Source organism: Nelumbo lutea, chromosome 1, assembly GCF_056320005.1.
Source record: "Nelumbo lutea isolate HS-2025 chromosome 1, American lotus-T2T, whole genome shotgun sequence".
In the NCBI taxonomy this organism is placed as follows: Eukaryota; Viridiplantae; Streptophyta; class Magnoliopsida; order Proteales; family Nelumbonaceae; genus Nelumbo; species Nelumbo lutea.
In genome coordinates this window covers 192,038,245-192,052,811 of record NC_142684.1, presented here as the reverse complement: position 1 = coordinate 192,052,811, position 14,567 = coordinate 192,038,245, and the positions used below count along the sequence as shown (strand labels likewise).

At 33.9% G+C, this 14,567-nt stretch overlaps 1 protein-coding gene and 1 non-coding gene across 2 annotated transcripts; one reads left to right on the top strand and one right to left on the bottom strand.

The window, feature by feature from the left end:
* Window positions 1–879: 879 nt before the first annotated feature.
* On the bottom strand, window positions 880–1,971 carry LOC148880063 (dehydration-responsive element-binding protein 1B-like). Its single transcript, XM_088961881.1, has one exon. The coding sequence runs from the start codon at window positions 1,827–1,829 to the stop codon at window positions 1,140–1,142; it is 690 nt and encodes a 229-aa protein (XP_088818007.1). The 5' UTR covers window positions 1,830–1,971; the 3' UTR covers window positions 880–1,139.
* Window positions 1,972–13,459: 11,488 nt separating this feature from the next.
* LOC148880062 (small nucleolar RNA R71) lies at window positions 13,460–13,566 on the top strand. The gene has a single exon (XR_016106070.1). It is a non-coding gene; the product is annotated as a small nucleolar RNA R71 (small nucleolar RNA).
* Window positions 13,567–14,567: the final 1,001 nt, after the last annotated feature.

Sequence of the window (14,567 nt, the reverse complement as noted above, 5' to 3'; positions counted from 1 at the left end):
CCTTGTAGGTACTTCTCTTTTTATAGTTTTCACAACTAACAAACCGTTTGACGTCACACATCTTTTAAATATATGTTTCAATCTATTACATTCTTTTAGCCAGGTTGAAATCTCAACTGATTATTTGGTAACACTTGCTTTATCTTGTGGCTTCAGAACATTACAGGAAGAGACATCAGTGAAAGTTTTTCTTCTGTTTCAATTGATTATCATCGTTCTACATATTCCAAGTGGTATTATAATGTAGAAGTTTGGCAATATTTAGGCCCTTATGGCATTTTCTGCCAGTATTGATGGGCTGTTCATAGCAGTAAAGTATTCTTGCATTTCTTCTGTAGGAAATTAAACAATTGAAGCCAAGGAGAAAGAATTCCTGCTTGAGGTCTGATGAAACAACTGAAGTCAGAATCTCCCAAATCTAATGGTGCCCTGTTCAGGATTACTGACTTTTACTATTCACTAAAAGTACTTGCTGAGGTGAAGCCGATAGGTGATTCAACCAAGAATTCTGAGAAGAAATAAGAAAGAATTTCCAAAGCAAGTCCATAATTATCCAAGTCTGCTGGGCGTTGCCTTGTTTTATTGCTGTTCTTCCCTGGACCCATTACTATTACTACTACTACTACTTAACCAATTCTGTTTTTCCGTATGTAACTAAGAATGTTAAGCGGGGAAGCAATAAAGTATGTAAATTAAATCTGCTTCCAAAATCAAGTTTTGCTTTGAGTAGAATATATAGTTAAATCTCCTCGAATATGTTATTCAAGGACTGGAGGAGCAGCTGTAGCCAATAGGTCATACGGATACTGATGCACCTTTGATTCTTGAAGCTGCCAGCAGAAGCTCGGATTATTTGATTTAGAAGAGAATGACAGGAAGTTTCTTTTCGAAACCCTTTTGGTATTCCATACTCCATACATACAGTAAGGTACATTATCATACATACAGTAGAGAGTAGAGAGTAGACATAGATTTCTGCCTTCAACCTACCAAGCAAACCCCTAAAAGAAAGACAAAAAGCAAGCCTAACCTTAAGACCTGACCCCCAGTTAGAAAAAAATAAAAAAAGGGGTTCATCCTCAAACGCTAAAAAGTACGGGAAAGGACTAATAAGAAGGATACAGAGTGCAGAGAGAGGATCAGATGGAGTAACTCCACAGAGACACGTCAGCATCGCTTTCCACGTCATCCCATTGTTGTTGGGAACAGTGAGGTGGGGAGAGTAGCAACCCTTCTGCCATGTTGGCGAGCAATCCCGGCATTCCGAAAATTGCTTCCTCGTCCACGTACATTTCTTCATTATCCGGTTCCGGCGACATTGACATGGGGGCCGTGTTGTCAGCCTTGACGTCTTCGTTGGACATGGTATCGGAATCCTGAGGAGGGCGGAATGCTTCTGCAGCCTCAGCCGCGGCTTTCTGAATGTCCTTGGCATCGGTGGAGACAGGAACGGGCAAGCGCCAAGCAGAGTCAGCGAAGTTGAGACAAGCGGATCGTCCCCTGAGTGCCAAAGCGGCTACATCATGAGCGCGTGCAGCCATTTCCGCAGTGGGGAACGTGCCGAGCCATATCCGCGACTTCTTGTTGGGCTCCCTGACCTCGCAGACCCACCTATTGGAATTCCGTCGCCTGACGCCCCTGTAAACCGGATGCCGAGTCTCCCGGAACTTCTTCCGACCGGCGCGCTTCTTGGGATGGCTGGATGCCAGCATGATCTCTTCGTCGGAGTGAGTAGCTGGATGACTGCTGGAGTCGGACATTGGGGAAGAGGCGGACGGGAAATCTGAGAGAAAAGGATACGAGTTGGAGTATTGACTGAGGAAATCCATTGCGAAGTGGGGTGTAGGTTGACGAGGAAGGAGGAAGTTATTTCAGTTGGAGTGTAGAGAAAGGTATAGTCGTGACTCGTGATCTCATGAGTTAGGACTTAGGATAGAGAGAAATAGAAAGTTTGGAAGTGCCACAAAAGGAATGAGAAGGGGGCTGACTTATAATAAGGGAGTAGGGAGGGAGAATTGGGAAGTGTGGAGTGGACATGCGGATGGCACGCGAACACGGAATCTTGAGAGGCGCCAGGCTGTGCTGTGCCTGTGCGGAGACGGAGAGAGAGAGAGCGCCCACTGGACTGACGGGACTCGGCTCCAGACCTAGTTAAGTAGATTCTGTTGGTTGGGGAATGGGTGATTCGTAAGTCGTAACCATCGCCAGCTGAGCTGGAGCTCTGCCCTCAAGTGATAGGCGGGCGATAGTCAGAGGAAATAGGAACAAAAGAAAGAAAGAAAGGGACCTTCACAATAGAATTCGTGTCGTTTGGGTTGATCAGGTTTCAATTTCTCATCGTGGGATTGGACTGGGATGTGGAATGAATCCGTCCATCCCAAGTGCCAACCAATTACGTTTAATGACGTACGGCCCTCCTCAAAGTGGCCATACATTGTATGATAGTGTGAATTATTGACATTGACCGGCCGAGGAGTGAGGACCAAATCCTCGCCGAGTATTCTCCTTTCTTAACCTAAATCTACGCCCTTAAAAGCACAACATGATCATCAGTACATGTGGGTACGTAGTATTTATAATTTATAGAGATGATGTTGAAAAGATTGGGAGGAGAATCGGAGATCCCTCCCAAACCCAAATCCAATTGGGTGGGATGGCGTATGAAGGGAATTCCGTGATTGGCCTTCATGGCCAGTGCTTGGAACCGATGCCCATTTTATGAAAAACGGCGCTTACATCCACTGTCACGCTTCAAAATCCTTCTTTTCATATCATTATCATGTATGATAACTTACAGACGACCATGCTTTACAAATTTCAAAAACACTGCTGCTGCATTGTATTGTATGTCATTTTCTCTCTTTTTTCGGACGGTTGTCGGTTGCTGCCCCATAGTTGTTTTTTAACATCACATTATTATATTATTCTTAATAACAGTAAAAAAACGAATAAAACACCAAACTTGATGTTTTCTTATATCACACATTTCTATTTGTTAAGTGTACAATCAATGGTCCGAAAGAAATGATGTTATTTATTTTTTAATAAAACGGCATTAGTTCCAAACATTGACTTGTTATTGCTATCATACTACTATGTTGATGTGGTGTTGAAAAACACCTTTATTTATAGCAGCAATCCGCAATAGTCCAAAAGGAATGGGAATGGGATTCTGATTCCGCCCAACCAAACAGTTGGAATCGGAATAGTCCATTCCAATTCCGATTCCGAACCCCTATGCCCGCAAACCAAATAGGGCCTTTTTCACTATGATACTAGAAAATGAGAAAAACATGTTACTATTTGATTGTATCATTAAAGTGGTAACCAATCAAATGGTGCTTACCAAAATTCACATAGCGGTTTGATTGGAGGTTGGATCTACTTCTCACAAAGTGCTCCTCATGCCCACTTGATAGCACATTGCAGCCACACAATGGAAGAACTCGAATGTTGTCACTCCTAGTGACATGTATGCTCCCAATGCATGGCTGGATTTGATGAGAAGTTGGTGCGAGGAGCATTACGTAAGGAATACATTTGGATTCATTTGATTGATCAAAGCCCTTTGATTATCATGCCCTTCCAGCAGCATAGATTTTATCATTTTAAAAAGAAAAAGACAAACTTTACAAGTTTTGAGCCGTGTTTTCCTGTCATTGACCCGGTCGGTTGAATTGCTCGAATTGTCACCCAATCAAAATTCTAGGTTTGGTTTTAGTAAAACCTGAACGATAGTAAAAAATTGTTGACTTGATCACCATTCACCCATTTGACTTAGTGATCGGGTCATAGGTTGCATGCTAAATGTGTATAAAAACTTCAAGAGGCCATTGCTTTGCACTCTGATGTCCAATTGATGTGCACTTTTTTTCTTTTATTTTGGGTAACTGTGATCTATGCATCCCAAGAGGTGCCTTGCCCTACTATTTTTGCCAAAGAAACCCCTTTTTGGCCTTAAATTACATTTTTTACAAATAAAAAAATTAAAACAGAATTAAAAAACACAAATTAAATATAGAATAATACATATATTATATGTAGAATATAATTATATATTATTTATTGATAAAGTACATGTTTATACATACCTATACACACATATATAGCTGATGTGGCACAATCTAACCCATTTGACCCGACCGGTTGAACTAATGACCCACGACTTAGAAACAAAAACAGTTTGGCCTCTAGATCGTTTTTTTTTTAATAATTGGTTTTGAATGTGTAATTATCTTACTTGGGCCTACGTTTTATTGGTTAGAATATTTACTTCCCTATCAGTTCGAACCACTTATCACTACTTTTGGGACAATTTTTGTTAGAGGAGATGGAGATCCCAACTCATGGAAGGTTTTTTTATTAAGAGGAAATGATATTCCCTTTCTCATCCTTTTTTTTTACATCTAATGGATTCGACAAAACACTAATAGGTGCTTGGAACCAATGCCATTTCTTAAAGAAAAAACACCATATAATCACCACACATAAAATCTTCTTTATCAAAAAATGATTGATATTTGCATGGTGTGTGGAAGCGTGGGCGCTTTTTGGACCGATCTTCAAGGAAAAACGCCCATGCTTCCCAGACCTGTTTTTCACAAAAAAAAAAAATGCTTCTGCCACGTAGGCAGTGAGCAACATCAGGCTGTTTAGTAAGGTGATTTTCATCTCTGTTTTCACGTATGTGCTGACAGGTAAGCACCACATAGGATACACATCAGTCAACTAACTGTTGGGGGAAACGGTTCACCGAATTTGGCGTTTCATGCATTGGTGGGGTCCTAATTTTCGAGGCATGCCCGATTTTTTAATAATCGGTTAGACCAAACAATGAGATACATGGGCGTTTGTTGAAACACCTATGTGGATCTGACGTGGCATCGTTTTTTTGAAAAACGGCCATGATTCCAAACATCACCTTGGTTATGCATTTTTTCAAAAAACGTTTTCTCAAACCACTCCTTAGAAATTGTGAAAGATATGGTTTGAGAAAAAGCCATTTTCGATGTTTTCTAGTGTTTATTACTATTGTTAAAATGGCATTGAAAAACACTTATGCATAGCAAAAAAAAAAAAAAAAAGGAAAGTTTTTTTAGAAAAAACAATATGCCAATACAACACCATTTTCTCAAAAAAAAAAAAAAACGCCTATCAGAAAACACTAGGGGTGTCAATGGCATTCAAAAATTTGATTTCGAATTCGAGATTTGACATAATCAAATCAGATTCGGATAATTCGAATATTTAATCGATCGAATTTGGATGTCCTATTCATATTGAATAGCTAATCGGATTCGAATTCATATATGGCCTGATTCAATTCGATAAAATATCCGAATTCAACCGATTATTTAATTCTTATATAATATATACAATTTTTAAATATCTAATATAATCTATATATAATAATTAAATTATATAAATAATTTATATATTTATATATTTTATATAAATAAAATATTTATATTATATATTTATTAATTATCTAAACTAATCAATTAATTAAATTTAAATAAAATAAAATATTCAAATATTTAATTGAATTTGAATTCGGATATTATTTGGTCTGGTTCCAATACGATCCGTTTACACCTAAAAAAACACATTGATTTCAACTAGCAACTACTGTCTAAAAAATCATAATTTATTCAAAAGTCAGAATAGCAGAGCTTTTTAATCAATGGATTCTCTGCCCGGCGGCAGCGAGATTTGAACCCAAGTGTCCACTACAAACAGTAGTGTGGATAAATCATCCCTAGACATGATTTAGATTAGTTTTTTGGTACAATTATTAAATAAATACTCTAGGTTAGTATGCAGTGAATGTGCGACATTTATCGTGTCATGTGTGCCAGTGTGGATAAAGCCAATCTAATTTGTGGGTGAGCTGGAAGGCACACCTTCAGGACACCGGACAGGTGTGACATACCGATTGCGTGCCTACCACATCCACGTCGGAGAGGGAGATAACTTCCTGGAATCTGGGCGAATTTCTCATGCCATTTCCACGCAATTGTATTGTGATTAATAAACGTCCATGTCAATAACGTGCATACACCTGTACGTTTTTCTTTTTTTTTCAGAAAAAAAAAGGAAGCCACATCAGCTAAAGTAGCTTTTCTTAAGCAAAACAGTGATTTACTGATTCCCTCTGGGAATCAGTTCCTCTTTTGCCAAACATGAAAGTTGAAACACCTTAACAGTAGACATTAGCTTCGTACAAAGTAGAAAATTCACCTGTCGCAGGTCGCATCCATCAAGGGTGGGCCAGTGGTTAGTGTCTTTTATAATGTTTTTCTTCCCACTAGTTTATTGCTTGAACCCAAGGAATCAACAGCTGCAGACACCACATAAGTGGAAAGTTGTCTCTCTTCTTTTAGGCTCAGTTTGGAAGGAGTATAAAATGTGATTTTGTATTATTTTGTATATATTTGTATTTATATTCTTTTCAAACTAATTCTTAGTAGAAAATTTTAACATCTCTAAAATGTGATTGAACGTGTGAGAATGAAATTGGAAAAGAAGATCCTCCCATCTAGTGGGGCCATTCAACATCTAACAGGATATACTAAAGTAGTTTTTAGAAACCATGGGATATATTTAAGTAGTTTTAGTGAAACCACAAAATAAGAAAAAGAGTGTTCATTTGTTTGTTAAACTCCCTTGATTAATTAATGAGAATAATGTTTTGGAGCCGAAATTCCATATTATTTGTTCTTTGATCCAATATGCAAGGGTCAAGGGTAGGTTCACATGTAAGAAGATATCTAATCTGGCAATGCCCCTACTAAGATGGATTTGCTACACCCCTAATTGTGTAGTAACATGGGTAGTACCGATATGCTTTTTTGGATTGGGATCTTAGAACTTACATTTTTTTTGGAATCTAATTATTTTTTTTTATATTTATATAATATAAAAATTTTTGTATATATATTATACATTTAGATGAGGTTAATTATTAATAAAATTAACATTTTATATTTATATAAATTTAGTATATATCAACAAGTCAAAGAGTAATTTATTTAATTTTCTTTATTTTAAAGGCAGTTAGTGGATTCCAGTGAATTATACATTTAGATTTTATATATTTCTATCCTACCTTTTCATTATTTACTAGTAATTAAGAACGTGCATTGCACGTGAGAAATCTTTTTCATATTAATTACTTAAATTTAAGATATATCATAATTAAGATAAAAAATGAAAACTAACAAAAGTAAGAATATGACAAAAAATAAACTCAAATGCTTGTAGTAAATGTTCACGTGCATTGCATGTGAAGATTCTAAATTACATCTATTATAAATTTTTTATTCCATTTTTGCCATAAATAAAAATAAATATTATTTTAACAAATATTTTTATTTATTGTGATGAATATATAACATTATTAAAGTTCCCAAATGCAACAGAATTTTGTACTTTTTCATTGTTTGTGTTCTAGCTTTTTTTAAATATTTATTATTCAATTATGACATCATTAGCTTTTTTAAAAAAGTTGGACCATTGACCATCATCTAGATAATAAAATAGCTTTACTTCTGGATTTTATTTTTAAATTTTATGTCATTTATATCATATAAATAATTTTTACTTATCATACTTAATTTTTGTTTGACATAATTAATATATAATTTTTTATATATTCTTTTGTTTACTTATAATATTTTATTTTTTAAAGATTTATTATTTAACTATCATATCATTGGTTAATGCATTTGACCCAAACCACCCACCCACAACCCAAAAATGAAAATAATTTGATATCTAAGTTGACACTAAATTTTATTTTACATTTCCATCATTGATAATGAATGTATTATATTAGAGATGTACCCAATATTTATTTTTATGAATATATAATGTTAGATATGTGTCCAATTTTTTTTTTATTTTAGTTATTATTTATATTTTCTATTTTTAAAAATTTTATTATTTGTCTATGACATCATTTAATTTATAGGTTGATTTTAACTTTGGCATTCCATTTTCATCATTAATAAAATTACTTCTTACATTTCATACGTATTTTTGTTTATTATAATGAATATTCAATATTAGAAATATCCAACTCTTTTTATTTTTAGTATTATATATTTTAATTTTTTATTATTTAATTATGACACTATTTATTAACCCATTTGACCCAAAATGGTTGAATTTGAATTGCTTACCCACCATTGGGAGGGAAGAAAATTGTTTTATTTTCAAATTATTTTTCAAATTATTTATTTTCATAATATTAAAATTAATTTTGTGGGTTTAATAAGAGAGTATACCTTAATATGAGATTTAATGAGAGAGAATAGGAAAATAGTTTTATTTCTAATCGGTTTTAAATTTTACATTCCATTTTCATCATTAATAAAATCATTTCTTATTTATCATACTTATTATTATTATTTAATATGTTGAATATATGAAGTTAAAAATGTTTTTGATTTCTTTTTTAATTTCTATATTTTTTTCCATTTTATCTATTTTTGAATTTTATTATTTAAATGTGACAACATGGATTGTCCCATTTGACCCAAAATGGTTTAATTTCTTACCACTGCCTAGATGAAAACACTACTTTTTTCATGTACATTTTAAAAGTATGTTTTTATGTTATTAGAATTATTAATTTATTATGTATGATTCAATTAATAGAAATTTAATGATGAGAAGAAATAAAGATGCCTTAAATATATGATTCAATGAAGGTGAGTGCAAATTAATACCTTAAGTGTTGGTTTTAATGAGAAGAAATTGAATGCATTGAATATCTTATAATTGTATCATTTCAACTCATTTAATATTAATAATTGATTACCCTGTTGTCGTCATTTTTTATCAATAAATTTAAATATGGAAGGATAAATTTTGACCTCAAAAAATTTCAGAAATATTACTGAGGCTATTTCGTGCTTTTTAAAGAAGTATAAATATATTATGTTGGATATGACATTGAATTGAATAGAATGAAAAAACAAGATTCATGTAGACGGCTCCATAGTGTTGGGATAAGGCTTGGGTGATGATGATTTATATTCTTGGCTAGCACTTCCTTATTTGTTGCTTCTTGTGTTATCCTATGTTGTCTTTCTTCATCTTATATTTGCTTTCTATTAATAATGAGATGGTTTCACTTATTAGGGTTGTAATTTGGGTTCGATTTGGATCGGATCCAATCACATTTGAGTTTGGTTTGATTATTAAAACCATTAATTCATAATCTAATCAAAATTTGGGATCTTGGATTGAATTTCAATTCTATTAGATTTTTGGATTTAATTTGAGTTCGTTTAACCATTTTTAAGTAAGGAGATGACTTGGAAATGTAAAAAAATTAATCAACTTTGACTAATAAATATAAAATAAAGGGAATACTTTATGCTTTATACAATTATATATAGATACATGTTACATAAAATTATGTAATGTGTTGTGTGATTTATTTACAGTTAATTCAGGCAAGTGTACTTTAGTCAAATGCGCATACAATGATGAGAAAAATGTTGATCCCACAGAGACTAGACCACAGTACCAAATCAATTTTAAACTAACCTAAGTTGAAGTCGTGAATCAATTGAATGAATAAAAACTAAAAGAGTTAATGCAAAACCAAGAACTTAACAAAAAACTAAATCGATGGATGAATGTGTGCATCATGCGATGCCTTGGTTCTTTCTTTATAAATTCTAGAATTGTTAGAGGCTTGGTGCCGCCATTCTTCAAGTTCATTCAATTGCATCTTTCTTTGTTCACCTACAACTTGCAAATCAAAGTTAAGCAGTTTAATTGCCCAATATGCTTTATGCTCTAATTCAACGAGGAGGTGACAAGCCTTACCAAACACTAACCTATAAGGAGACATTCCAAAGGGTGTTTTGAAAACTGTCCTATAGGCCCAAAGTGCATCATGTAATTTCATTGACCAATCATTCCTAGATAAACTCACAGTCTTTTCAAAAATACCTTTCAATTCCCTATTTGAAGTTTCTACTTGTCCACTAGTTTGGGGATGATAGGGGGTAGCAATCTTATGGGTAATACCATATTTAATTAATAAATTATCAAACTGTTTATTGCAGAAAATGTACCTCCATCACTAATGATAGCCCTTGGTGTACCAAATCTAGTAAAAATATTTTTTTTCAAGAATTTGATTGCAACCTTAGCATCATTAGTGGGACATGCAATTGCTTCCACCCATTTACTCATATAATCAACAACAACAAATATATACTCATTATTGAAAGATTTTGAAAAAGGACCCATGAAATCAATGCCCCAAACATAAAAAATATCACAAATAAGAATATTGTTTAGGGGTATTTCATTTTTCCTTGATATATTACCTATCCGTTGGCATCGATCACAAGAACTTGCATAGGCATAAGCATCCTTGAATAATGTAGGCCAATAAAATCCACTTTGTAAAACCTTCACTGCCGTCTTGGATGGTCCACGGTGTCCACCTGCTTCTTTATCATGACAAAAACTAAGTATACTCCGCACATCTTCCTTTGGTATGCACCTTCTCACCATGCCATCTACACAAATCTTGTATAGATACGGTTCCTCTCAAAGATATTGCCTTACATCAGATAAAAATTTATTCTTTTGATGAAAAGAAATGTCAGGGGGCAAATGTTCACCTACAAGAAAATTAGCAAAATCAGCATACAACGATTCATCATTATCATGCACAAAACATGATTTTTCATCTAGAAATTCATCATGCAAAGGGTGTTCATCCATACTCTCCACACATTGCCCGTTCAATCTAGACAAGTGATCAATTACCATGTTTTCGATGCCTTTCTTCTCTTTGATTTCTAGGTCAAATTCTTGCAACAATAAAATCCATCTTATCAACCTAGGTTTTACATCTTTTTTAAAAAATAAATACTTCAATGCAGAATGGTCAGTATAAACAATCACTTTAGACAAGATCAAATAAGGTCTAAATTTTTTAATAGCAAATATTACAGCAAGTAGTTCCTTTTCAGTTGTATAATTTCTTTGTGCATCATTCATGGTTCTACTTGCATAATAAATAGTATGAAATTTCTTGTCTATTCTTTGTCCTAAAACTGCACCTAAAGTATCATCACTTGAATCACACATGATCTCAAAAGGAAAATTCCACATGGGGGCCAAAACTATTTGATCTTGGATCAATTTCTCTTTTAAACAATTAAATGCAGTTAAATAAGCATGTCCCAAAAAACCTCTAACTTCTTTTAACGATTTTGGAGGAGGAATTTTTTCAATTAATTCAATTTTAGCTCTATCCACTTCAATAACTTTAGAAAATACTTTGTGGCCTAAAACAATTCCTTCCCTAACCATAAAATGACATTTTTTTTTTCAATTAAGAATAAGGTTAGATTCCTAACGTCTTTTAAACACCAAAGACAAACTATGCAAGCATGCATCGAATGAAAATCCAAAAACGGAGAAGTCATCCATAAATATCTCCATAAAATCATCAATAAAATCTGAAAATAGAGACATCATGCATCTTTGAAAAGTAGCAGGGGCATTACACAAACCAAAATGCATTATCCTAAATGCAAATTTCCATAAGGGCATGTAAAGGTAGTTTTCTCTTGGTCTTCAGGAACAATGGGAATTTGGTGATAACCAAAATAACCATCAAGAAAATAATAAAATTCATGACCAACAAGTTTTTCAATCATTTGATCAATAAAGGGAAGGGGGAAATGATCTTTTCTAGTAGCATCATTCAATTTCCTATAGTCGATACATACCCTCCAACCTGTTACTGTCCTTGTGGGGATTAATTCATTATTTTCATTTTTTATGACAGTGGTCCCATCCTTTTTTGGCATAACTTGCATAGGACTTACTCAAGAAGAATTAGAGATGAGAAAGATAATACCTGAAGAGGTTTAAGTTCAAGAGTAGGAGGCTTCTCGATTGATGGCTTGGCTTTTGAAGAAGAAGGAAAAATATTCAAAGGCAAAAATTTTTCTCCTTTTGTCACGAATCCTTTTTTCTTTTCTCCCAAATAGCTTATGACCTCCTTATGCTTCTCATCTAAAACTTGTTCGTTCACATCAAAAGAGTTAGCAATGCAATTTTCTATAGGATCATCTAACCTAAATGCATGAAATTTTCTTTCTACCAAATCATCAATGCAATCTATCATTAAGATTTCTTTTTCATCATTGAAATGTTTCATAGCCTTAAACACATTAAAAATAACTTTCTCATCATTAATCCTAAGGCTATGTTTTCCTTGTTGGACATCAATTAAAGCTCTTCTTATGACAAGAAAATGTCTCCCTAAAATTAGGGGCATATCATAATCTTCTTCCATGTCCAAAACGATGAAGTCAACAGGAAAAATAAATTTATCTACTTTTATCAAAACATCTTCCATTGCTTCCCTTGGATATTTGATACTTCTGTCAACCATTTGAAGAGAAACAGTGGTAGGTGTTGGCTCCTTCAACCCAAGCTTCCTGAGGACAGAAAATGGCATCAAATTAATGCTTGCACCAATATCACATAAAGCCTTGTCAAAATTGATTTCACCAATGGTGCATGGAATAGAGAAGCTCTCTGGATCCTTGAGTTTTTGAGGTAATTTATTTTGTATGATTGTTGAGCATTCCTCATTAAGTTTTACCATCTCAAGATTCTCTAACTTTTTTTTTGTTTGAAATTATTTCCTTCAAGAATTTGGCATAACTTGGCATCTGCGAAATAACATCAAGAAGAGGAATGCTAATATGCAACTTTTAAAACACCTCTAAAAATTTAGCAAATTTCTTATCCAAGTTAGCCTTAAGAAATTTTTTAGGAAAAGGAAGAGGGGGTTTGTAGGATTTTAAATTAAGAGTAGAAGAACTTCCCTTTTTCTCCATTGATGATTCACAGGCTCCTTTGGCTTTCTTCTTCTTTTGCATGCTCATCATATTTTTTTTTTCTTTTCTAAGTTCTTTTCCACATCGTAGAGTGATGGCCTTTACTTGTTCCCTGGGATTCTTCTTGGTATTGGTAGGTAATCCTCCTTGTGGTCTTGCCAAAATTGCTTGAGCAAGTTGTCAAATTTGAGTTTCCAACCCTTGAATTCTTGCCTCCATACTTGACATTCCATACTAGCGTGTCCCCCTTGCCCACAAAGCTCACACGAAGGAAAGGAAACAAAAGAAACACTCATAGCTGAAACCCCAAAATTTTCTAATTTCTTATTTAATGCAGCAAGTTGAGTCGATAAAGTAGTGATAGAATCAACATTTTAAATTCCAACTCCCTTTTTATTTGCTCTCTCATTACCTCATTGATAGCTATTGGCCGCCATCTCCTCCAAAAGTTCATATGCTTCTTCAGGAGTTTTCTTCATAAGGGTACCACCTATAGCTGCATCTAACATTGAACGATTAGATTGATTAATGCCACTATAAAAGTTTGTACTTGCATCCAAACAGGTAGACCATGGTAAGGACACTTCCTAAGCAGTTCCTTAAATCTCTCCCACGATTCATATAAGGCTTCATTATCAAATTGAGAAAAAGTTGTTATGTCATTCCTTAATTTAGCCATTTTAGCATGTGGAAAATACTTAGATAAAAACTTTTGTGTCAAGTCATCCCATGTAGTAATCGAACCTACAGGAAGAGAGTTAAGCCAATCTTTTGCTTTATCCCTTAAGGAGAAAGGAAACAACCTAAGTCTAATGGCATCATCACTAACTCCATTATGCTTAAAAGTATCACATATTTCAAGAAAATTAGCAATACAAGAGTTAGGGTCATCATTGGGACCAAAAAATTGTACACTCATCTGGATCATCTGAATAATTGCAGGCTTGATCTCAAAATTGTTTGCTTGCACATTCAACCTCCTAATGCTTAATGTAGTACCATCAAGAGTAGGTGTAGCGTAGGAGATCAATGTCATTGGATTATTTTGGTCCTGAGCCATCTTGTTCTTTCTCTCCCTCATTCACTTTTTCAAAGTCCTTTTGATTTCTTAATCAAGGGGTATTAATTCTCCACCACTAGTGTGTGTCATGCACTATGAATTGACAAAGAAAAGAAAAAAAATTAAAAATTTCCAAAAAAAAAAATTATAAAGCCGAACCTAACAGAAATTAAAATGGAAAATTTTAAATCCGAAAATAAAGCAAATAGATGTTCAATCTAAGGCTAATTTAGGTAGTTTTGATATGCAATTAACTAGTCCCCGGTAACGACGCCAAAAACTTGTTGTGTGATTTATGCACAGTTAATTCAAGAAAGTGTACCTTAATTATATGTGCATATAATGATGAGAAAAATGTCGATCCCACAAAGACTAGATCATAGTACTGAATCAATTTTAAATTAACTTAAGTTGAATTCGTGAATCAATTGAATGAATAAAAACTAAAAGATTTAACGCAAATCCAAGAACTTAACAAAAAACTGAATCGATGGATGAATGCAGCTAGGGTTTAGATTTCATTAAATCAAGGTTATATAATTACCTATTCAATCCAACTCAAGACCGAAATTACCCTAAGGTATACTAAAGTTATTTGCATGTGATGGTGAATA